We start from the raw sequence: 26,708 nt of genomic DNA on the forward strand, positions 1-26,708 counted from the left end.
GGCCAATGAGGAGGACTTTAGCTTTCCACCAAATGACTTTCTATATGAATTTGATTATGAGGAACAGGAAGGTTAAGAGTAAAGTAATCACATAGGCCAAGTATGGGACAGGATGTTCTGTCCTTGATGAGGGAAAATGTCAAAGTAACTGCTGTACTAGGTGCTTTGGGGTGTCTCAAACAAAATGCAGTAAGGTTTGTACCAGTGACTGAAAAATTCCTCTGTAATTTCTGGATGTAAGGACCACTTGTGAAACAGGAAGCTCCTGCTGAGACTGTTAACTAGATCTTTGAACCTTCCAGGAATGTGCACTGGAGTCAGTAACCAGTGAGAGGCCTTTGCCTACTGCCACACTCTCATCTCATAGCCTGACAAAAACAGAACAGATCTGGATCCTCCTTGCTTGTGTACCAGATGATGGTCATTGTCCTATCTGTACGTTTAACACCCTAAAGGAAGGCAGTCCTGTAGTTCCTGCAACACAAGAACCACATTCATCTCCAGGATATTTATGTGAAGACAAGCTTCTGTGTCTTACCAAAATCTTTGGACCATTCTCCCCTTGTAATACCCCCAAAAAAAAGAGGATGTGTCCGTGGTTACTGTCGGGAGAATATGAAAAGGCCTGCCTGCAAATATCAGTGGAGAATGAAGTCACTAGTTTAAATGAGTTCGGCAGGACAGGGTTAGCCTGATGGGTTGAGAGAGATAATTCTGCTTCTCAGACCACTGTAGACTGGAGTACCCATTGTAGAACTGCATATGATAATGCAAGAAACCACCATCAGAACAGATAATGCAGTGAGGCTGAAAACTCTCAAAATGAACTGTACCGTAAGGCAGTCAACTCTAGGAGTTTTTGTACTGTAAAGATTACAGTTACAGTGGTGTCCAAATGGCAACTCAGAAAGACTAAATGTTGAGTCAGAATCAGGTTAGATTTTCCCAGATTTACCAAAATACCTAGGGGGAAGCACAAAGGTTGAGCAAGGTTCTTTGCTTGCAGGACACACTTCAGAGTGTCAGCTAGGAGCCAGTAGTCTATATAGGGGAAGACTTTGAATCGCTGAAAATGTAGATGAACTACCGCTATGCATTTGGTGGACACGGGGGGACTGAGGCAATACTGAAAGACAGGGGGTCTGAAATGGAGGTAATAACTGGCTCCTAAATGAAAGTGCAGGAATCTCCTTGACTTACTTTAATGTGAAGGTAAGCATCCTGGAGATCTACAAGAGCACATCCATTTGTTCTTCCTAAAACACATATGACTGTACCAAAACTATTCAAAAGCAGGTCTTTTTTTACATAGTTTAGGAAACTTGGGCCACAAACAGTGGTCTCTTGTTTTTTTAGGGAACCAAACAAAAGCACAAACCCTGACCTGATTGGACCTCCTCAACAGCTCTTGCCTAACTGGCTGGGACATCTGACAACAGGGAAAAATGGGGTGGGGGAAGTTTCCAATACTGGAATTCGATAACCTCTGGATATGATCATTCTTACCCTATTTGTCTCGAGTGATGGTGAACCATGAGAATAGGTAGAGGGATATGCATCCCCCAAATGCCTCCAAAGGAGAGCAGTTGTGCAACCCTTCATGGATTCTCAGGGCATCTGTCAGAGAAGAGCCCTTGGAAATGCTGGTTCCGTGGACCACCTTTGGCTCTGAGCCTGCATTTGTTGGAGTAGCCACCTCAGCCACAGCCACCTCTGTCAGAAGAGTCATACTGCTACCTAAACTTAAGAAACCAGAGTGAGTGAGGACCCCTTTTGGTTCCTGTTAAGTGTGTTCAAAGGCATCCTGCTCACTCTTCTGCACCCTTTCAGACTGGAACCAAACGATGCGGCTCCTTTGAAGGAGGCATTTGTGAAAGCTTTAAAAGCTGTCCACAAAAATACACATGCAACCAGACTTGATACTTCATAACTATGCCCGCTCTGGTTGCTCTTAATGCCTCATCCGCTGTATTATGTAGCAGGCACGTAGAGAGTTGGCAATGTTGGACATCAGAGTAACATGGACTGCTTCTGTGACTCTGGAGTAATGGTATTCTTCCGAGTGGATAATGCTTGTTGGAATGAGATCCCTCTCGAATCTTGTCATATGTACTGTGTAGTTCACAGTCCGAATGGCAAAGGAGCCAGAAGCATATGCCCACTTCCCCAAGCTATCCATCACTTGACACTCCTTGTTGTGCAGATGGATACATGAAAAGTCTTCAGACAACTCTTTTTTGGTGGCTGCCTCAGCTACGGAGTTGATCAGGGGAGTCTTACTCCAGAAGGGTTCATCTTATGAGGATGGAGAATTTTGTCGTGCTTCCTTGGTATCAACTCAAGTGTCAGAAGACTCTCACTGCTAACTCCACTAGCATGTCAGCAGGAGGAACTACCCACGCTGAAGAAGGGATCATTCTGTATGCCTCAAATTCTTAGAGAGAACAGATCCTAAAATAAAGCTAGCCAAGAAAATAACCCCACTAACAAATAAGGCCAAAGGTCCACAAATACGTTACCTGACAAAGCTTTTAAATAACAGGTGAAGCACTTATGTGCTGAAACGAGAGTTGCAACTTTGAAAGGTAGCAAATGAGATCAGAGATAGTCAGGTAAGAGCAAGGCATTATGGGACTGTACATTTAGTGTCACCATACAGCTCCACCCATTTAAACCTCCACGGGATTACTCAGATCATTGCCACCCCCAGCAGATTTAGCAAAAACAGAGTCAAAGATAGTATCTCGATTGGATACTTATTAACAGCCACCTCCAAAAGTACAAGTCAGGTACACTACCCGATGATCTAAGTGATCACTGCCTTACCTATAATATTAGGCTCAAAGCCGACATTCCCAACCAGCCCACCTACAAAACTATAAGAAACGTCAGGAACTTTAACCTTGACAACTTCCAAAATGAACTCAATGTATGTAATTGGAATGTCTTGAAATGACTCCCATTACAAGAAGCAGTAGAGTACTTCAATATCAGATTTCTGGCTATCCTTACCACCATGCTCCTACCCGTACCATCCGTGTAAAAGCCACAGTTGCACTGTCACTATCTAAAGAAACAAAAAACAAAATTAAACTAAGAAAATGCCTGGGCCAGGTGGCATGTTACCAAAGCCCCTATGGACCAAGTAAGATACTGGCAGCTAAGGAACCAGATCAAAAAATCTGTCATTCCAGACAAAAAAAATCACTACACCCTCCTACAACAAAAATATCAGCTAAAACCTCAAAAGTTCTGGGCTGGTATTAACAATCTTCTCCACTCAGACCATTCCGCCACTCCTACCCCATCAGCTGCCTTTGATAAATCCTCTGCTGAAATTGCAAACCGCTTCAACTCCTTTACTGAAACTATCCAGTCTCTAGCTACCCATCTCATGCCATCGGACACAAACACCAGCTCTGGCACATCTAGCCCTGGATCCACTCAGCACCCAACCCACCTTTACATTTCAAACCGTACCTACCAACTTGATCCAGACCTTACTCAAGAAAAGCTAAAACCTACTACACTAGCTGCCGACCACCTCTCAGCTGAATATCTTCAAAAAGCAGCTGATGCCACAGCACTTCCCATTTCTATTCTGATCAACAGATCCATCTCAGAAGGATCCATCCCAGCAATATGGAAAATATCACGTTATACCTCTCCACAAAACAGGACGTTCCACAGAATTATCTAACTTTAGACCTATAGCTATTCTTTCACCAGTAACCAAAATCATGGAAAGATGTACACACAAACAAATCATGCACTTTCTTATTCAAAACGGAAAGCTCGCTGACACTCAGCATGGCTTTAGGCCATTCCACAGTACCACCACGGCTCTTCTATCTTTCTCTAATGTCATCAATCTTTATCATAACAACAACAAACTATCTTCAGCACTCTTCCGAGATCTCTGAAAAGTTTTTGATATGGTCAACCATCAGCTACTGCTCAGTACCCTACAAACCACAGGTTTAGACCAACATGCAATACAATGGTTTCACTTCTACCTAAACGGTAGACAGCAGGCTGTCTTATGGCAGAGCAAGCTGTCATCCCAACTTCCTCTAACTCTAGGTGTCCCACAAGGGTCCATACTAGGTCCCCTACTTTTCTCTATCTTTATTAATGATCTGCACACCACCATCCCAAGAGCCACCTGCATCCAATATGCAGATGACTCAATGCTAATATGCTCCGCCTCCTCTCCTACACAACTTCTAACCCTCACCCAGACCACTTTCAGCATGGTAGAAACATGGCTAGCTAATCGCCACCTGCTTCTAAATCCTAACAAAACCAAGCTACTACTTTTCTCATCTAACCATAGAATTCCTCCTCCTTCCTTCAACATCAAATCTAGCAATGACACCAGTATCTCCCCTGATGAGCATACAAAGCCTCTAGGCATAACAGACCACCTTAAATTTGATAAACATGTCAATCACACTATTAAGTCAGTCAACAAAAAACTTGGCTCCCTGTACAGAGCTAAACCTTTCCTCACCCTCTTAGCTAGGGTAGCTATTGCAGGATCACACCTTCATAGGTTAGTACTAAGCTAACTGCCCTTGCGAGCCATTTTAAGCCTAGCCAATTATCCCTTGTGAGACTCAAACCCTGCACCTTGTGTTTGTAAGGCAAACACCTTAACCATTAGGTCACCATCCCAACCATAAGACACCCAACCACACCTCCTTCTCTACCCTTATGTATGCCTCCCCTGTACTCACCAACCCATCCAAAACCAATCTCAACAAATTATCAGGATGTTACAATCATACAGCCAGATTCGCTACAGGCATGGCTTTTAAGACCCACCATTGCCAGAGCCTCAAAGCACTGGGATGGCTAGAGTATCCTACTCTTCCACAGTTCAACCAGGTTATAGTAGCACATAAAATACTCCACCAACTTGATAACACCCCTGCCCTCAAAAATATTCTCACCCCTCATAGTGCCCCCAGGCCATTATGAGCTGATAAACTAATGATACTGACCCAAAAATCCACCAACTCTGCAGGCGATGCTATATTTGCCAACTCAGCTGGTAAAATCTGGAATCTACTCCCTACTACCGTTACCAAGGAAACCTCACTACCCCTATTTAAAAGGGAACTCAAAAAATACCTCATATCTCATTGGCTGTGCTCTTGTTCTAAACCTAACAACTTCATTAATACAGGTCTTGCTACCCAACCTGCTGTTTAGCCAAGTATCTACGCCTCATAGCATTTGAATGTCTAAACATTGTGAATTATGAGATCTGAGTGTATTCTATGTTCACATTTTCTAATGCGCCTTTGCCAATCAGATGCAAGTCTGCACATTGTGTATATTGATATCTGCCTGTATTCTTGGTCTATTTTTCTAAACATGTCTGCCTGAGTTTATCACTCAGTGATGTATGTACTGTCTCTTTTTTGGTATGTGGAGCTTTTCTCCCCGGGCCTCTGCTGAAAATGGACATATATCCAGTAGGACTATCCCGATCAACAAATGCAAAATAAAATAAATAAATTTAGGAAGGGATTGTGGTTGGGGCATTATATCAGCCAGATCAGATCCAAGTGCGGCTATTGAAGATCCATACTTCAGATCAGACAGACTGGATGAATAGGATCTTCAGTTAAATGAACAACTGGTTTGCAACTGCTCAGCTGCTTTTTCAGAAACCGTTAACTGTGAGACAAGTCTAGGGGTGGGGAGCATACAGCCACCATCAGAAACATTCCAACTTCCAAAGGGGGGAAGGGGGACTGTGTACCTATATACTTCAATGATGCACAATCAGAAAAAGGTGGGGAAAAAGGACATGAAGGCTCAGAGACCAGCCAGATCTGACTTGACATGAAAAGTCTGGATTAAAAAGTAACAGCCATACTACGAAACTTTTACACTAAGAACTACATATTAATGTCGAAACAAACAAAAATGTTATACTTACCATAGCTTTAAATCTTCACGATTTATGTCCGTTTACTTCAATAGTAGGAATGGTTGCTGCAGTAAGCATACATCCACAGAGCTCTCCTGGGCTCAAATTCTCCTTACCCCCCCCCCCCCCACCCCCAACCACAGAGTTTGCCTATGAGCAGCCTTTAAATAGCACTATACAATACCTGATCTCTACTGACAAATCCTACAGATCTCAAGAAATATTGGCTAGATCTATTTGAGATGGTAAGAAGGTGGTGGACAGGCATGCTGAAGTGAACAGACATGAATTGTGAAGATGTAACTTTCGCATCTTAGGCCATTCATTCTGTGCACTTTAATGGATTCCCCAACTGCTACTCAAAGATTTATGACAGAATATCAAGAATGTTAACTCAAAAGGTTAACCTGACCTGCAGATCATACAGTTTCTTGCAGAAGTGTGCAGTGAAGTCCAAGTCACTGCTGTACAAATGTCATTCACAAAAGAATTCCAACTGTAAGCTATCAAAATTCAGACAGCTTTTGTGGCATTGGCCTCAGGATCAACTGGCAATGTTTTGCTGTAATCAGAGTAACAAAAAGTAATGCATTCAGACAGCCACCAGAGCAGCTACAGACACCTTCCAACCACCATCTAAATACAAATGAAAGTCAACTACCCTTTTGGATATCTTTGGTTGTGTGCAGATAAAAACATAACTGCCTGTGAACATCTACACAATGTAATCTGCATTCTCATTTATCAGAAAAATGGATCAGTTTACATTTTAGTTTACCTTCACAAACACTGGACTACTTGGTAGGTAGAAACTGTCCTTATGAAATACTCTGTAAGGAAACAGATGGCAGAGCCCCAAAGCTCAGATGTACTTCTGGCAGAAGTAAATTGCCACCAAAAATATTTTCTATATCAAAGATTTCAATCCTAGTTTGGACGCCTCAAGATCAAACAGGAGCAAATTTTCTAGAAACTGTAGGTCCCATAGTGGATCAGGGTCTCCAAATGAAGATTTCAGCAAAAAGATGCCCCACAGAAAGGCCTTACAGATTTTCAGAGAAGCTGGAGACGAGGTATTTAGACCCCAATTGTTTGTTTGCGTCTTTCGGCTTTTCCCAGTTAGGAGTCGCCACAGTGGAACTCCGGTCCGCTAATGATTGGCAGTTGATTTTTACGTACTGGCTTGCCAGGCCTGACGCACAACCTTCAACGAAGGTATGCCCATTCATGCATGTCTCCACACAGAAGACGCTCAAGTTGAGAACCGGACAGCGTCTTACTGTGAGGCAATAAAACGTTAAATGAACCTCCTGGGTTGAACAGCTGGATCCAATGTCAAATATATCAGACAAAGAGCAAAACCACTGGTACATGTGCCATGAAAGGCTTGGTCCCATGTTGTGCCTCACCCATAAGGAAAATTGTGTTCACTAGCCCTTGCAAAACTTTGTGTTGGGTGATTTTTGGGCTGCATTACAGATTTGAACTTCCCCAGGCAGGTATAATGCATCCTCTGCGGGGTCTGAGAAGAATTTGCTTCTCTCTGAGAAAACGTCACAGAAACTAAAGTTATCCACAGGCTATGTGACAATTTACAACTCACCCATTCCTGCCTTATTAACCCATTCACTCCTCCACAGAAAGGGATAGGTGGTAGAAAGTCAGCCAGCATAACCGTCCAGTGGGGTAGCCTACACTACCCTGCTAGAACATTACCCAATTCCTTTGCAGTGCCTCATTGAGCCCCTTTCTTTGCTGCCAGCATGCCGCTGCAAGCTCTCAACTTATCTCAGGCAAAGAACTAATGGACCTTGATCCTGTACACACACGACTGCAACCTCTACTGTCAAACTAGATATCATCCAAGTGACAATACAGCCATAACCTTCCCTCCAGCACAGGCAAGCTGACTGTTGCTGCTCACTCCCATCCTCCCATGTTAACAGTTTTCCAAATTAAGTACTATACCATTATCATGCTGTCAAAGTGGATGACAGATGCACCCTGGGGAAGGAGTTCCTGAAAAGCCTAGGGAAATGTGGAAGGAGGCTTCTTGGTCTATATGCATCCCTTGGAGTATCTGGCCTAAGCAATGTCCCCCCACCCTGAGGCTGGTGGAGGATACATCCATGTTAATTGTGACCGTGAAAAAAAGAGGGTGAACGAGGACAGCTCTGTGAAAGGCTGGTCTCATTTCGCCACCAGAAATGGTGCCAGTGGCACAATGGAGAAAGATCACTCGGAGTACAGATGGTCTGATATTTGGATCAAAGGAACAAAATGCCTGAATGAGGGGTGCTGCGGGGGTGCAGCAGATGAAGAAGCAGACCCCCAAGTATATGTAAGTAATAGTATGAGTAGTGTGTGTGTGGATCAGTTTGACCCAAGTGTGGCATATCACCCTTCAAGAGAAGAGACTGTTACACACGAAAGAAATATTCATACTGATTCTAGATAGTGAACAGTCTCTCTGAAGGTATTTGAAGTCAATACCAAAAAGTGCCCCAAAGGAGTTGGAGCCACAGTCGACATGGAGTCAGTGACATTTATTACCTGGAACCTAGTGATACTCCGTACAAAACTGTTCAGCAGCAGGGCCATCAGCTGCCAATGGAGGCATCAAAGCCAATGGATGGGGGCCTATCAATTTTAAGTCCACTGAAATAGCTATTCCACTGAACCACAAACTGCAGACACTGGGCCTGCGGAAGGAGCAGTGAATATCAAGGGCAACTGACCTTCCCTAGCCACCTTACAAAAAGTGGGGAAGACAGGACCTCCATCTCAGTAAGTGCTTTGACTAAACACCCTCATCATCCTGATATGGTCAAAGTGAAAGGAGGATCTAAAGAGCGACCCAGCCAATATTACAGAAATGGAAGAGGAAGCCCTTGACTCCAACCAAGTACCTCGATAACTCCTACTCCAAGGAGAAGCCACTTAGTCTTGTTGGAGTAGGGTCGTGCAGTAAAGACATTCGTCAGTGATGCTCAAGAAGTTGCTCTGGTATAAGTTGGCTCCCTGAAGTGGTTTAACTGCAGATACCTCCTCTTCCTGAGAGCTTTTTTTTTTTTTTTTTTTTTTGGGGGGGGGGGGGGGGTATTGGGAATGTCTAACAGCAGTCCTAGTTACCCTATCCTCCTCAAACCTCCCCTTTTCTTTTCACTATCTAGAATCAGTATGAAGATTTCTTTCATGTGTAACGGTCTCCTCTCTTGAAGAGTGACACGTCATACTTGGGTCAAACTGATCCACACACTACTCATACTATTACTTACATACATTACTATTACTTCCTGAATGTGCAACAGTCAGGAGTGAGTCAACACTCCATGCATGTGCAATATGAACATCAGAATATATCATACTACAACTGTTGAAGTGCAATATTCTAAGCATTCAAAATGTCTTAGTGTTGCAATACATACTAGTACAATACTGTCTAATGTCTTCCTGTCCAACTGTGGTAATTTACTGTGTTATTTTAATTACTGTATGTGCATTAGTCTGTCATTCAAACTGTGTGTTCATTATGTTTTGCACAGGGACCAAAGCAACATAATTTCATTCATCTTACACTGCTGTGTACATCTGACTGACAAAGTTTACTTTGACTTGACTGACTCATATGCCACATAGTGAGCATGCCTGTCAAGGGTGGAAAATGAAACTAATAACATAACAGCAGTCAAGTGAAGAAACAAACCAAGCCACAAGGCTCAAAGGTGGGAAAGGGAGAAAAGGGTAGTCTAAGCAGAGGAAAAGTCCTCTATTATTCCTAGTGGTTCTCTACTAACTAAAGCAATGAGCGAGAAGGTCACTGAAAAACCAATCAGTAAAAACAAATTGAAAACTCCAGCAAAGCTAGAACTTCCAATAAGTGACCTCCCAAACCTCTTGTATCAGAGGCACATGGGATATATGCAAATGATCATTATGAACATCAGGTGTTTCAGATCATTGGCGATTCTGAATGCCCATGACTTGTTTCGTCGTTTTACTGGAAAATTTTAGGCCAATAACACCAAACACCACTAGCTGTGGATATGCATATTTTGGCCTAGTTTTGACCTCGTCAGCACAGCACAAGCACCTGATGTTCATAAGGATCATTTGCATATATCCCATGTGCCTCTGATACAAGAGGTTTGGGGGGTCACCCATTGGAAGTTCTAGCTTTGCTGGAGTTTTCAATTTGTTTTTACTGATTGTTTTTTTCAGTGACCTTCTCACTCATTGCTTTAGTTTGTTGATTGGGACATTTTTGCAGTGACCCTAATGATAATGGACATCAGCTGGGTATAACAGCCCTGTGTTTCTAATGCTTAGTCAAACACTCTGCTTGTGCTGTGCCGATGAGGTCAAAATAAGGCCGAAATATTCATATCCACAGCTACTGGGGTTTGGGCTTTATTGGCCTGAAACTGTCCATTAAAATGATGAAACAAGTCATGGGCATTTAGAATTGCCTATTAGCTGAAACACCTAATGTTCATAAGGATCATTTGCATAAATCCCATGTGCCTCTGATACAAGAGGTTTGGGAGGTCACTTATTGGAAGTTCTAGCTTTACTGGAGCTTTCAATTTTTTTTACTTAGTGGCTCTCTACTGCAATTCTGAGACTTGCAAGTGTAAGCCCCATTATCATGTAGAGAAGTCGGAAAATACAGGAAAAGAATAAATACCAAACATCAATGTTCCCCTTTAAAAGTGCTTTTTGCAAGGAAGCAAACCTCTCCTTACACCTGCCATGAGGGAGGGAGCCCCCTATACCCCCTTAACTTATACCTTCTTTCGGCAACAGCAGATCACCTGTCCACTCATGATTGGCAGTGGAGTTTTACAGTGTCGAGTTGCCAGCTCGGCGCCCAACCTTCCACAGAAAGCACACACATGCACACACTCACGCCAAGGGTCAAATTAGTGTGTCTGATCCACCTACAGCATGTCTTTGGGATGTGGGAGGAAACCGGTGCACCCGGCAGAAACCCACGTGACCACAGGGAAGACATGCAGACTCCGCACAGAAGGCACCCCAGCAGAGGACTGGACCAGAGAACCTCTTGCTGTGAGGCGGCAACGCTAACTGCTGCACCACCGCAGCCGCCCTAACTTATACATACCCAAAGACATAAATAATTATTTATACAATTATACTTGTATTAATTATATGTATACAGTTATACATACCTAAACCAAGGACAACCATAAGGCATTCTTTAATTACATCCATAACCTAAAAGGAAAGGCCCAGATTTGTGCCAAACTGGTAGTTAATGACACCAGATATACTGAGCCTGTGGACATAGCTAACCTGTTGGCAGACAGGTTCTGTGAAAACTTCACTCCCCTGTCCCCACCACATGTACCCCATGACATCACAACCACCTGTCCCCTACCTTGTATCTCTAAACAGCAGATCATAAACGCTGTCTCTAAGGCCAAAAACACAGCATCTAAGGGACCTGACAACATCCAAGGCTGTGTCCTACATGGGCTCCAACAAGAAGCAGCTACATCACTGGGTACTCTTTTCAATCATTACCTAAACATCAGCTTCGCCCACAGCTGAATGGAAAATGGCTATAATTATTCGCCTGTACAAAGGTGGTGCTTCTACTAACCCCAGGAATTACAGACCTGTTAAGCCTGACTAGCCTTATCTGCAAGGCCATGGAGCGAATCATCATGGACCTTATCAACAAAGATGAAGGTAATCTCCAAACATTTGACCCTACTCAGCTTAGATTTGTCAAAGGTAGATAATGCCCATTAAACCTGGTGGACTGAGACAGTCAGCACGGCTCTAAACGAGACAAGAGTGGGAATACTGTGCATACAGCCCACCTAGACTTAGCCAAAGCTTCTGACACTATCCTCCACTCAGGCATGACTGACAAATTCACCCAGCTAGGTATCAACCCTTATAGAGTTAGATGGGTCACTAACTAGCTCACTGCAAGAACACAGTCAAGAGGGGAATCCACCTCAAACAGCAGGCCTGTAACCAGTGGTGTTCCACAGGGATCAGTCCTGGGACCTCTACTGTTTGGAATCTATCTCTCCAATGTACAAGCAAAAACTAAAGGTCTGTGGCTGACAAAGTGTGCTGACTAATACAAACTTGAAACAGTCACAGAATCTCCAAATTATGTCAACATCCTACAAGAGGGTCTTACACAAGCAAATAATTGGTGCCAAAGTCATGGCTTTAAACTCAATGGAAAAAAAATGTATTATCATCCCTTTCGATAAGGGTGATGCTCCTGCTAACTATCACATCAATAGCAACACCCTAAGTACACACACACAGTGGTGAGAGACCTGGCCACATAGGTTGACAGCAACCTTACCTTTGATCACTATGTCTCCACGGTGATAAGGGCCTTCTATACTGCTCATCTATTAAAAAGGGCCATTACCTCCAGGAAAAAAAGTTATAACCTCCTACATTCTTCCCTCATCAGGCCAATAATTGAGTACAACACCCCTTTTGTTATGTAACTTTCCAATCACCTGCAGCAACTGGAGACCACAAAGGTTCCTCAGAAAATTCAAGGTCTTCAGCATCTGTCCTATGTGGATCATCTGAAATCACTGTCACTTTATTCTGTTTCATACAGACTACTCAGAGGCAATATCTGACCATCCTTAAATGAAAATGCTGCGTATCTGCAAGTCAAACGGTGCACAAGTTACTCGCTCTAAAGACCCTAACCTGGTATATGACATTAGCAGAACCTGCTGGAAGGATAGTTTTGTCTCCCACAGTTTACCACACCTTTGGAACAGACTCCCACTTCAGGTCAAACACAGCACCTCATTGGCCCTCTTCAAACACAATCTGGATGACTGGATGGGTAATCATAAATTCACTATGGGGGTTCCACCCGTGTCCCTCTTGGACAGGGGCAATAGGTGCGGATTGTGGAAATAAGGATAGAACTTGGCTAGGCTTGTAAGTGCCCTACGGCCATTAGCCTAACTTCCTACAATACCAGCAAAGATATTACCATACTTAAAGGAAAAGGAGTATTCAGAGAAATGTATACACCAAGTCTGAGACTGCCAAGTCCACATTTCTGATCAGTTTCACTATTTTGGACTCACATTAACAAGTCTTAGGCTTGCAAAGGTAAGACGATAACAGTTTGTTATTCTAACTACACAAGACAAAGAGTATCCTTCCATATTGCTACCGATAAATACCTTGAGCTTGGGTGCACCCTGCAGTGTTAATTTTTCTGGGAAATGAGACCATGGGAGTGACAGGAAAAATGAAGCCCAACTACAGCAACCAGTTCTACCAAAGAAGTGGTTGGACAGGGTCTTGTAAACTCTATCATGAAATACAAAAATTCAATCACTGGCAGTGAACCTGCTGGTAGAGCTCAAAGAGCTCTTTTTATGATGCCAGTAACCAACGGTTCAGCAAACAGCTTAGACTTCAGTGGATGAAAAAAGGAAGGGAAGGAAGTGGTTAGAGGGAGCCACTGCTTGCTGCTCTTAGATGATAGGGATAGTTTTTAGCACAGACACTTTGACCCTGGTGAAAAGCAGGAGAAATTAAAATGCTAGGCTGAGCATGCAATATTGCACAATTTGATGACAACAGTGCATGGATGGAAGCCTTAGGGATTAGGGAACATGTATATCTCCCCAGTCTCAACAGTAGGTGGAGGTGGGGGGAGACGGGCTGCATCACGTACAACCAGTGGTAGCAACATGAACAGCAGTGGAGAAAAGTACACTACAAGTGTGGGTCCCAATATAATGAGATAACAGGACTGTGTTCACACAGGTGACTAAAGTTATTTAATTTACAGAAAACAGAACTGCAGTAGGAAAATCAGTCTCTGTCAGGTGGCACTTACAAAAGCAATTCCCATTTTGTTGGTTTGGGTAAAAACAAGTAGGGTATCATAGCTCAAAAATAATGCAGAAATTTAAATGAAGCCAGAAACAGGAACAGTTAAAACAGTAGCTCACCAAATTATTCCATGTGCAACTTTGTAGAACCGGAAAAGTAATGTACAAAATGAAACAAATCTAAAATAGACTGCCTGATGATTCACAGCAGTCCAAGAATTTACCTTAAGTCTAAGAAAACTGCAACACAATTAACTCAAGTTCCTGTTTATACATTGTTCCAAGTTTAACTATGCAAAGGGAGAGGTCTGAAATCAAAAACCAGCAGGGACTCAGCATCATTTCCATCACTCACAAATAAAAAAAAAAAAAAAAAAAAAAAATGAATTCCAGAACCTTAGTATTTCATTAGTCCACTTTTGTAACCTAAGGAAATAAAACAAAGTCTAGCCTTCACTTAAAAATAAAACAAAACACATACAAAGCAGTGCATACTACCTTTATGGATACAGATACAAGAATTTAGTGTGTTACCTTGCCTTCCAAAGAATCAATGTACAGTGACATCCCTAGGTGGTTTACACTTTAGATAACCACAGTCATGCACAGCATCACAGGTCAGCCCAAGTGTTCACCTTGCACAGATATACCCGTGTCAAGGATCTGTAAATTTATACCTGTCCCAGGTCATTTACATATTCTGCTTTACATTCTCCAGGATGGGGTGGCTACCTCTGGCCCTGTGCTACCACAACAGTTTACACTAAAGGCCCTGACCGAAGAGTGTGCACAAGAAGTGAATATTTTTATTGACCGATTGCAAAGGTGAGAGAGGATCTCCAAAGCCCATAGTCACTGCTGCCATCTGAAAGACAGTAAAGACAGAATTCATGTGTGGGAGCTGAGAATATTATGGTTATTAAAACTCAAGCAGACAGCAGCTACAGAACCAGAATATAAGGTGCTCTCTATGTGTTTTTATGATCTAAGCATACCACACCTAGACTATCAATTAAAAGTGCTGGTGAACTTTTCAAAATTCTTCCTGCAAAATAAAGCCCTTGCCAATAACCCCCAGAAACAGCTGACAATCCACTGCTGTGAACTGAGTTGGGACATGGAAAATTCAACACCAGCAACTCTTTACATAAAAAAGGGGTTGTGTGCACAGGACTGCAGCATCTTGCCCCCAAGAGAAACTGTTCTAACATTTTTCATCAAGTATGGGTGACATATGTACAATGCATGCTCATTTTAGCAACCAGATGCTCTAGTCAATGGCTAAACAGCTAGCTGAAACACAGGTTACAAAATGATTACAGTTCTTATTTGGCTCTAAAGCACAGGCATAATGAGTGAGTATACATATAACCACAGCATGAAACAGCAGTAACAAAAACGTAAATATACTAGACTGTGCATCATGCTAACAGTTGCTAAAACTCATGCAAAAATGAAACATGCAGTTAACACAAGTAAACCACACTAGTGCTCATAAGAAGACTGACTCTGAACAGGGATACTAGACTCAAAAGTACTTTATACTAACAAATAAATTAATCTCAAGAGTGTGACTGTGCCAACAGGACAAGAACAATATGAAAACATATCTAATAGTATTTTACTCTATGAATACAGGACCAGTGCTACCTAGTTAAAGGGGTTCAAACTGGGAAAGAAGAGTTTCTACATTAAAAAAAATGTGCTAATAAAGCAAGCAGCGTTACAGAGGAAACTAGTGGCCGGGTGAAAATATTAAGCACATAAAATGCAATATAAACTGCAATACAAATCAGATACGTACACTGAGAGGACATGACTACCAGAGAGAGGAATTGGTATCACATAGATGAAATATATCATGCCGCCACTTCTGGCAAGCAGACTTACACAAGTACTATTTCAGGGACAAGGGGCTTGCTGCTGCCTTTGGGTTTGTGAAAATACTACTCTACTTTTAATGGACTATACAGGGTAGCACAACAAAATCATTTTAAACCCATGACAACTATGTAGCACAATAGGAACTTTCTATCCTGTCCTTGCAAGCACATACAAAGGGAACCTATCAGAGGGCATGAAAAAGTAAAAGCTGCATGGGTGAATAGGGATGCAACTTCATTTGAAATGTTAACAAGGGCAGCATTTATATGGCATCTACCATGACAGTAGACCTTCAAGAACATGCAACTCAGCAGGCACAACAAGTAGAGCATTGAATCACAAGGTCACACCAAGATTTTTAAAGCAGAACCCCACAGACCAGTTGGAATTTTTGCTTTCTGAAAGGGGTCACTCTTCTCTTCAGATATTCATATGAAGTAAATAGTAACCCCAAAGTCAGACTGAGAACCCAACTTAATTCAGCTTACAGTCCATTCTCAGAACTGAGCAAATGGAAAGGCAGCACAACAGTTACTCAAGATATTTAAAATGTCCTACATCAAAAACTACATATGTCACTCTGCTAAATACATTTCACCACAGGTTTCATAAGCCATCTAAATTCAAATGAAATAACTGCAGTCCCACTCGTAATCTTCAAACACTTCAGATCTGCTTCACCTGGATTGCTGAAGGCAAAATGTAGACTTACTGCCCACTTTCAAACTGCAATGGCATTTTACGCACAAACACTAAATCTGCGATTAAATGTGTGTACAACACCCCTGTCCATATGAACAAGGAAGGGACTCCTCACACCCAAGACCACTTGGAAGCACATACTTTTATGCAAAAATTATTTTCTAAGACAGAAAGTCTCTCAAGCCAGAAGGGGCAAAAAAAATCAACCTTAGACACTAAAAAACAAAATTAACACTTCAAATTCAAGTTGCTGAGCTATACCAAGAAGTGGGAAAATGTTCTTCAGGCAAGTCGGTTACTTTAATTTTGATATATATATATATATATATATATATATATATATATATATATATAAATTGCAATCAGCATAAGCCAGGCCACCACCTTTCCCCTCCCACAAATCTGAAAAACCAGGATGGATAAAACAGGAATAATGAAATTTTAGGATATAGGGACAATGGAAAGTAAAGATGTTCATCTGTTACACAGATGCCTGGAGTGAAATATTTTCATTTCATTTAATGTACATTTCAGAGAAGCCTGTTCTTTGGCATCTCCCAGCACATGGGTAACACTCAATGGCATACTCCAATTCCAATCAAGCCAACACATACAAAAACTAAACAATGGTCCTTGGATTTAGAACACTCTCCCAGCTCCACCCACATCTTGTCAGAATTGTTTTCACTAGTGAGAGACTGAGATGGGGTATGAGAGATTTCTAGAGGAGGAAGGAGAATATAATTCGCCTAGATTACTAATGGGCTGGGCTGGGCCGGGCCTTTGACAGGATTCTTCAATCAGCAGAACAGAACCTAATAACGTCTGCTTTCAGAACAAAAGTAATACCTAAACAAAAGCAATACCAATCCTCCTTCCTTCCTAAGCACACTACTGGACTCTGGAATTTTTACAATGATGCAAGGGAAATGAGAGCATGTACAGAATTTTCCAAAAGTACCTTTCCTAGACATTTCTATCAGTAAGCTCTTATGGCTCACTGATTTAACCAAAAACAGACAGACAACCTATTAGAGATGCAGATTCCTGCTGTACAGCAAGCTACAAGTCTAACGGCCACTGTTCAATCCAAAAAGATGACACCCTCCTCTCTGAGGTGTAGAAGTGGTAATGGCTGATACTGATTCTCCTGACCAAAGACCATCCTGGAAATGGATGGACTTTCACAGCCCACAATGCAGCTACATTCTCAAGTATCCTACTGCAGAAACACAGGGTCTGAATGGGGAGATGTTAAAATCAGCTAAAAAAGGACAGTACTATCGTTGGAACCAAATTCACCCTCAAGTCTTGGTGAGTACCTTCACGTGGTGGACCTTATTTTCACAAAATCTCACCAAGACAACACAAATATAGACTGTACATTATAAAGCATATATCATGGAGAAAGGCAGGTTAAAAAATAAAAGACAGCGGGTGCACAAGCCCCAGGATTTATAAAAGTGACCAATCCTGGTATGTACACTGATGTGAGGACTGAAAAAATGACACTGTAGAATCCTCAAGACAGAAAAATATTGCTACAATGGGATTAGGCCAGGCCCAGGGTGACCACCCTGTTGTAGAAGTAGTTGCCCACAAAAACTGGCAGGCCCAAAAAAAAAAAACAAAACAAAAAAAACACCACATAAAAATGATAGCGTGGACTACTGAGGATAAGGAAGACATTATGTATTGCTACTATTATGCAAAAATTTCCAGAAAGAAGATATTCAAAAAGAGTGAGACAGAAATTAGAGGAAATAAAAAATACTTGCACAAGAAAAACTGTCCAAAGCTTCGAATGCAAACTTATGCTCACAACAGATCCATGAAAAACATTACACAGACAAAAACTCTGGACCACTTGGAAAGAGAAGTGACAAAGGAAGTGTGAAAATATTAACAAAACTTGGAGATCTTTGAAAGGTACAAAAAAAGAACACCACCATTGGAAAGAACGATCTGATATGGTGCAGTATTTTTGCAAAACAAAAAGCTAAACTAATCAATACAAAAAAGTAGCTCCAAAGATATTTGGAAGAAAAATACAGGCAAAGGCACCCAGACATGGAAAATTTCATAATAAAAAATATCAAATAGGGAATGTAGAATACAAGATTAGTAAAGCAGAAGTTCAGCAAATAGAAGCTGAAGTTAGGGAATACCTGCAAAATGAAGGATTTCGTTTAGGGAATAACACAGGTTATATCATAGTATGATGGAACAAAATGAAGGATTTAGTGTAGAAAGTCTAACAAAGGTTATGTCACAGCATAGGTTCATAGGTCAGTACTAAGCTAACTGCCCTTGCGAGCCATTTTAAGCCTAGCCAATTATCCCTTGTGAGACTCAAACCATGCATCTTGTGTTTGTAAGGCAAACACCTTAACCATTAGGCCACCCTCCCAACCCCTGATGATGGAACAAGTCCCCAAATTAAGGGGAAAAAGGTGAAGCAGGAGACATCTGAAGAAATATGGTAATGGGGAAAAGATTTAATATAGTGCAATATTGCAAAAATATAAATAAAACCTAGAGATTTCTAAAAGGTACAAAAAAGGAAAATGGACATGGGAAAGAAAGAAGAGATTTGATGTGGTGCAATATTTACGCAATGGGGAAAGCAACAAAAATGCAGCACTAAGGAGAAATACATGCAAAGGCATGCAAATATGGAGAATTTCATAAAAACAGCGAGAGAAAGGGGAAAGCTGAAAAAGAGAAGTTAAAGAAATAGATACTGAAGTTAAGGACTACATGCAAAGTGAAGAACTTAGTGTAGGAAATCCAACTCCAGAAAAGTCACAGCATGATGAAAAAAGGAGCCCCCAAATTAGGGAGAAACGGGTGAAATGGAAGCATATGATCACTTGCCACAAAGATGCTCTCCAGCCTTCAGAAGGAAACCACTAGAAAAGTTCAGATGGAGTTGCACAGCAAGGGAATGAGCAGGAAACTGGCAGCTCTGGCTCACTCAGTGCTGCGGAGTGATGGGCCAATGTGTCCCCAGTGAAAAAGCAACACATGATGCAGGATGCAGCTGAAGTGAATGTGTCATAAGAAGGCTGTCCGGAACTTTATGTAAAATGTCTGCAGTAAACAAAGAGCAAAGAATGTGCTCTCAGTTTTGAAGAAAATAATAAATGTATTAATTTCTATCAAATCAAGTAACTCTTCACTTAGATCAAGACTAAAAGAAATAGATATTACATAAATTAAATAAGACCCAAAATGCTAGAAGTCTTATAAAACAGATGAGCACAGCAATCAAAACTACTTCTTCTTTCGACTTTTCCCGGTTAGGGGTCGCCACAGCGGATCACCTGTCCGCTCATGATTGGCAGTTGAGTTTTACAGTGTCGAGTTGCCAGGCTGGCACCCAACCTTCCACAGAAGGGGCACACATGCGCACACACACACACACACACACACACACCTAGGGACAATTTAGAGTGTCCAATCCACCTACAGCATGTCTTTGGTATGTGGGAAGAAACCGGAGCACCCGGAGGAAACCCACACAACCACAGGGAGGACATGCAGACTCCGCACAGAAGGCACCCCAGCCGAGGATCAAACCGGAGAACCTCTTGCTGTGAGGCGACAAAGCTAACCGCTGCACCACCATGGCCGCCAGCAATCAAGACTATTAACAGAAATCCATGCGATATAACAGAATTACATATATATATTACTGTGCAGCTAAACTAACAAAGTCTTACAAAAGAAATGCACAGTAATAAGGGAAAGGAAGGGAAGAAAAATGTCATCATGGAAACGTTGAATATAGAGAAATACAAAGAAATTAAGACAAATGTCACTGTTAAAAAAAAAAAAAAAGTACAGAAGAGGGAACAGAACAAAAACACACAGATGTGATAAAAACAATACACAGCATCAGAACAGACCAGTATTTATTGTACACTATTGCAAATAATAAACTAAAGATATCTGCACAGGCAGGAAAACTTAGAAGATATGCAGACAAATATAAAGGAAAAGTATAAAATAAACAATTCACTGAGGACTCCAAAAAGTTTTATAGAGAACTAGAAAACAAAGCAAAATGAACAGAAACAACAAAAAAAAAATACACATTTTGAAGAAATATCTAAGACGACCCTGTGGAACATAAAGATGTCGAATGGATAGCAGTAGTAAAAGAAATAGTAAGAAGTTCAAAGATACAGGACATGAAATGGAATGAAGCAACAGCCACAGAAAACAAACAAAATTAAGAAAAGCTCTTAACTGGAAAACCGTAAGCCCTGATGCAGTACCTAGCTTCTGGGTAAAAGTATTAACATCTTTAAATGAAGATTTAGCTTCGAGCAAGAACTACTTATATGACTATCCTGAACTAACACCATCCTGGTTAACACGAAAAATGATACTTCCTTAAGAGTGAACCTGTAAAGCCATCCTAAAAACTATAGACCAATAACTTGCCTTCCGATGATGTACACACTACATAGAGAATTAATGCTGCCAAATATATACTTATTTCGAAGAAAAGAAAAAAGGTAGCAAAAAAAAAGTCATTTGGAACAAAGGATCATTTGTTGCTAAATAAAGCTGTATTGAAGAATTGTAAAAAAAGGAAAAAAAAGGCGGCTCAAGTATGGTATGGATATATTATAAAAGGAATTTGGCAGCATCCCACATTCATGGATAAAGGAGTACTTACATATGTATTAGGTAAATCTTACATTGAACAATTACTGTGACCATAAACAGTAGCAAACTCTGCAATTAAACCATGACAAAGAGCAAATTACAACCCAGGGATAAAAATTCAAAGAGGGACATACCTGGATGACTCTTACAGCTGTTTGTCTTCCCCTTAACCCAAGCTGTTTAACACATTAGGTATTAAGTTATAATACTGCTCCCAGAAAACAAACTTGCTTAAAGATTTTACATAATTGTGGATGATAATTACATAGTTCAGACAAGTTGAAAGCACAACTGCAAGTGGTTAAAACTCTCTCAGATGGCCACGGTGGTACAGCAGTTAGCATTGCTGCCTCAGAGCAAGAGGTTCTCTGGTTCGATTCTCGTCTTGGGTGCCTTCTGTGCAGAGTCTACATGTCCTCACTGCGGTCGTGTGGGTTTCTGCTGGGTGCTCCAGTTTCCTCCCACATCCCAAAGACATGCTGCAGGTGGACTGGACACACTAAATTGATCCTATGTGTGTGTGCTTTCTGTGGAAGGCTGGCTGTAGGGCTGGCAACTCGACATCACAAAACTCCACTACCAATCATTCTGCGGACAACTGTTCCACTGTGGAGACCCCTAATGTGAAAAAGCCGAAAGGAGAAGATAAGACATTTGGACCTGATAAATTTGCAAAAAAGCAACGTTTAAGGCAGGAAACTTACAGTACCTACAAAATATCAATCTAAGACAGGAATGTGATATAAATAAACTTCAGCAGGAAGAAGTGTATAAATATTTAGGAATTGAAGGACTGGAAATACAACACAAACCAATCCAAATAAAATTCAGTAAGGATTACTTCAGAAGACTAATACGGAAAATTGCCCTGACTAAAAACTAATATTGAAAACAGCACTGAAATCTAGGAATAAAGTACAAACTAAAACCAATTTACTCTGTTTTAACTTGCAGTTTTGGTGCGACTGACTGACCCTAAGTTACTGGGTCAGTTGTACAGAAGAAAAATGCTTCAGGTTTATTAAATGATATATAAAAATCAGTGTATACCAAAAGTATACATAACTCGCTTTGAAGTTATTGCAGGCCTTCACACATCTTCTGAAATCATCAGATACACACATTGAAAGTTTTAAAACATGAGGAGAGGAAGTCTAAGAGAGCTTCTCTGCTTAGTTTAGCAGAAGCATTCAGCTGGCAAGCCGGAATGAAAATCAAACCACAGGTACACAAATATATAACTGAGTGCGCAAAAAAAAAAAAAAGAATTCAAGGAAAGGATCAAATGAGAAGGAAAAGAATGCGGAAAAGCCATAAATATCGTGGCAAGTACAGAAATCTCCTGAGCAACCTCATACTGATCAGGATTTGACAAAGGAATAGTTAAGGAAAGGCAAGAAGAAACCAAAGGATGGAAAGTTGACAATGGCAGCCTAGGATATTGAACTATGTACACAGTGGTTTACAAAGTCGATTGAAAATGTGGGAGAAAGACAAATGTAGGTTCTGTATATATGTGTATATATATATATATATATATATATATATATATATATATATACATGGTTTACTATCACAATGCCGACGTGCACTTGCACGGATATGAAGTATTCGAACAACAGATGTTAGAATACTTCATATTTCAGCAGGTGATGTGAGCGAATGTTACCATTGCGAATGGGCTGTGCATTTGCAATTCTAACGTTCGCTCATGTGAGGGGATCGCGGTACAGTGCGGTTAGGGAAATACATCCCTCTCCTCACTGTAGTGCGATCTCGGAGTTGGAATATTAAGGTAGGGGGGCGCAGCCTGAAGGGTGCAGGGGGCTTGCCCCCCTGCATAACTGTGAGTTTAGGCTAGGTAGGTAGGTAGTTACGGGACGGGTGGGAGTGCTGTGTATTGCCGTAAATGTCGTGAGCGACATTTTCGACAATACACAGCTGTTTTCGACTTTAGGTTAATTCGGAAATGTTCATTTCCGATGTATAAATTTGAAAATGCAGACACATTTTTTTCTGATTTTCGAATTTATGATAATAAACCTATATATATATATATATATATATATATATATATATATATATATATATATATTATATATTATATATATAAAAAAACTGGAAACAGTTACCCACCTTGCTACGGAGTGTTATACACTCATGGCAGAGGATGTGTACACTGAGATTCACAATAATGTGACAAGATTGTTGCATGGGGGATTGTGCAAACACTAACAGAGAAGAAGCTGAGCAGCACTGGAAACACGAACCACAAAGCATTATAAAGAATGATTCAGTATACATTATGTGAGATCACCCACTACCAACAATTCAAAAATAGGTCAGAGAAAAACATACAGTAGGCCATTGATAACTTAAAGTCCATGTGATTGACATCTTTAAATGTTCATTAACAGCCTGGACTTGCCAGCAGACTGCATGGTATGGTCAAAAGGGTAAAGAAAATGTTAAAATGGCTGCATCACTGCAGGTGACTGTCCATGAGCTTGATCGGAGTTCTTTAGTTTTTAACAGCCTAAATGGTTTATGCACTTGAAATTCTGAAGGGCAATAATCCTAGTGCTGATTTGTCACTAATACCGTATCAGTATTTGGCACGGAACATGGCAGCTTTTTTCAGTAGCTGCTCTAGTGAGATATAATGTTCTACTGTGAAGTTACTTTAAGAACTTCCCATTGGGTCTTGATGGAAGAAAAACCTCTGGAATTTTATGGCATGAGATTTGGAATGACTGCTACCAAAAAGTAAGGCACAGTCAGGCTACAACTCAAAGTAAGCAACACCTAGGACAATAACATCTCCCAGCAGTTAACTTCACAGTCTCACAAAAAGGCAGTACATTACCACTTACAGGTAGTCAAAAAAAATGCTCCATGGACATACTTCATTGGCCACCCCTTCACAATTAGAAATGGTATGAAGGAGCCTCTTCTGAAGTTTTGCTGATAATGTGATTATTTTAATCTGTAATAGCTTTGATCAAGCAGTCACCTGCAGTGGGCATTTAGAAAGAGGATGCAGTTCTAAACAAATCATATAAAGAAGAGGGGCTCAAGTTAGGAAACATTGCCTCGCAAGACTGACCTACCAAATTAATCCGTTTCTGAGATCGGAAAATTACAGTGCTTGCTTCACTCACAGGAGCCTACTTAAAGCAGGCTGTAGAGGCAGTAAATCCCCGGTTAAAGGACCACTACGGACAAATTATGGGGAAAAAAAAAACATTTATTTTGTCATGAATTACTGCACTTCCCAAAGCTGCATTTAGCAAAATAAGTACTCATTCCTAATTTTATTTTGTTATCCTTCTCTACCATCATGGGTGTAGACATCCTAATTCCTTTGGAAAGCTAAATCTGCCCCATAATGATTTAAGAGAGCACAGATTCTGAGAACAAGTAGCCCTACCATTTGTTGACAGACTAGACTTCCCATTCGCTTAAAATGGAACACCTGAAAAAACTGCCAAGTTTGAGAGTCTGCAGATCATGTGTCATTGACCGACCTGCAATGTATTTTACAACTGGTGTACTACATATTCTCTGAAAGCAGCAGAGAAAGACTTTTTACAAAAGAACAGTTTCGCAAGTTTCAGTTACTGGCTAAATTACTCCTCCCCCACCTCCCTTCCTTCAATGAGCTAAAGGTAGGGATGGGAGTCCTGAGCTGACTTGCATCAATCGTTTTTGTTTGTCAAAGCCATTACAGCGGTGTTTTGCAGAGGTAGGAAAAGCTTCAAAGCTGAATGGTATATTATGTGGGTGGCTGTGTGTTTGCGGGGAGTGGAGGTGTACCTGTGTGTGGTGTGAATGTTATGCACTGAGAAATGGCAGTGTTAAGAGTAAAACTGTACTCAGTGTGGTCCCTAGCAATGTCATTATTGCTTGATTATGACACTGTGTTTGTCAGTACATTGTTTGAATGCCCTGTTTGGAGTATGGTGTCACTGCTACAGCTGCTGGTACTATTTCAATACATGTGTCATGAAGTATGTATGTGCCTGCCTGATTTGGGGTAGTTACAAAGGAAAAGAGATGGAGGAGTATTGGATCTCAGTGTACCTCACAAGTGCCCATAATTTTGGCTTATACCTTTGCTCTGACATACTTCAACCCATAATGCTTTCTGAAAAAGGTGTTTCAGCATTGTAATTCTATACTTTTTTCCAGAAATTGAATGCTAAATTAATATAGTCTTACTTTGTGAGCTTACTAAATCAGTAGTAGTGCTATTTTCAAAAGTATCTGATTTGGAAGCTTTCTTCACAAGTCTGTTGCTGAGAGGATGAGAGAGAAGCTACTAATATACAACTAAGAAACTACATAAAATAATAGTAACAAAAAGTACTGGGTCACAGAGCCTTGGGAGGTCACTGTTAAGAAGAAACCAAGACCTGTTTTATTGTTATATAAAGCTTGGCATTACATAACATAGCTCAGATTATGCTACAAGAGAATAACTATGCAAATATAACCATGTAAGCAGCCAGAATGCAATTTAAATCAAATATTTTACTGTGCACAATTTAAGAAATGGATAGACTGATCTAAACTGTGTGTGTTTTTTTTTGTTGTTTTTTTTAATAATTCCTGGGAAATGCTATTCAGAAGTGAAGACATACACCAGAGAAAAATTTTAGTGGCACATGAAGCTGTGATTTGTTTGATGTCTATTGTTATGCAAAGTTGACTAATCAGCTGAGTCTATACACACTGAGCAGAGTGGAGGAGGGGAGTTGACTACAACTCTGATCTGAGATATACAAGTATCCTGTTTTTTGGCTTATTTATACTGATGATTGTTTCTAGCAATTTATATATAGCACTTTTTATTGCCCGAATAGTTTTTACTGCATTTTATTGCTATTAACTAATCTGCACGGGTAACTGATTTGTTTGCAGTTAAAAGCATTCTGTAGAGCCACTTTGCTCCTTTATCTGTTTAAAAACTTTCATTTTTTGGCTTTCTGTAGTGTTTACTGTCTAAAGTGTGTAGGCTAACAGCTTTAGTATTGGTCACCCCCCCTCCCTGTTGGTGTCTTGTTATACTTGGTGGCTTTGCAGTTGCCCGCCCCTACTGTAAATTTGATCTGGGACACTCCTCCCAGTTTAGTGTCATTAGCTCATTCTAATAGAGAGAGAACATCTGAGAAGGCCTTCTGTTCCTCCTTTCTCCCTTTCAAAAAAAAAAAAAAAAATTGCCTGTATCTCCTTGTGTTCTGACCGTGCTTCTCAAACATTTTGGAAATATAGAGTATATTTTAGAGCATTTATTGTAACTGTATTTGCCTTAATATTGCTGCAACTCAAGTGCTCTAGAGGTTGCACTGCATCTGAATTGTGGGTTTTAGCTGCTTTTCTGTATGTGTATATATATATATATATATATATATATATATATATATATATATATATATATATATATATATATATATATAGACTCCTCTGTATATGTAGACTAGCTACTTATTCTGCCTCTTACATCGTTTTTCAGTTGTGCACTTGCCTTGCTTCATTTAAAAAGTTTTAAATTGCTAATTTTGTAGACTTTTAATTGCATTTACTGTTTAGGACTACACACTCAAGTGTGTTAGCCTTTTCTGTGT

The 26,708-nt window shown here is 40.7% G+C and overlaps 1 protein-coding gene across 2 annotated transcripts in view; it reads right to left on the minus strand.

The window, feature by feature from the left end:
• The window catches only part of PUF60 (poly(U) binding splicing factor 60), a 2,163,680-nt gene that overhangs the window by 1,037,234 nt on the left and 1,099,738 nt on the right, over positions 1 to 26,708 (minus strand). Inside the window, exon 5 of one of the 2 annotated variants that reach the window (XM_044067489.1) lies at positions 14,630 to 14,680. The exons of the other annotated variant lie outside the window; for it this stretch is intronic. Within the exon in view, the coding sequence (XP_043923424.1) occupies positions 14,630 to 14,680 (51 nt within the window). The remainder of the gene's footprint in view (positions 1 to 14,629; positions 14,681 to 26,708) is intronic. 2 annotated transcript variants of the gene reach the window in all.

This window comes from Protopterus annectens, chromosome 3.part1, assembly GCF_019279795.1.
Source record: "Protopterus annectens isolate FY-2018-M chromosome 3.part1, PAN1.0, whole genome shotgun sequence".
In the NCBI taxonomy this organism is placed as follows: domain Eukaryota; kingdom Metazoa; phylum Chordata; order Ceratodontiformes; family Protopteridae; genus Protopterus; species Protopterus annectens.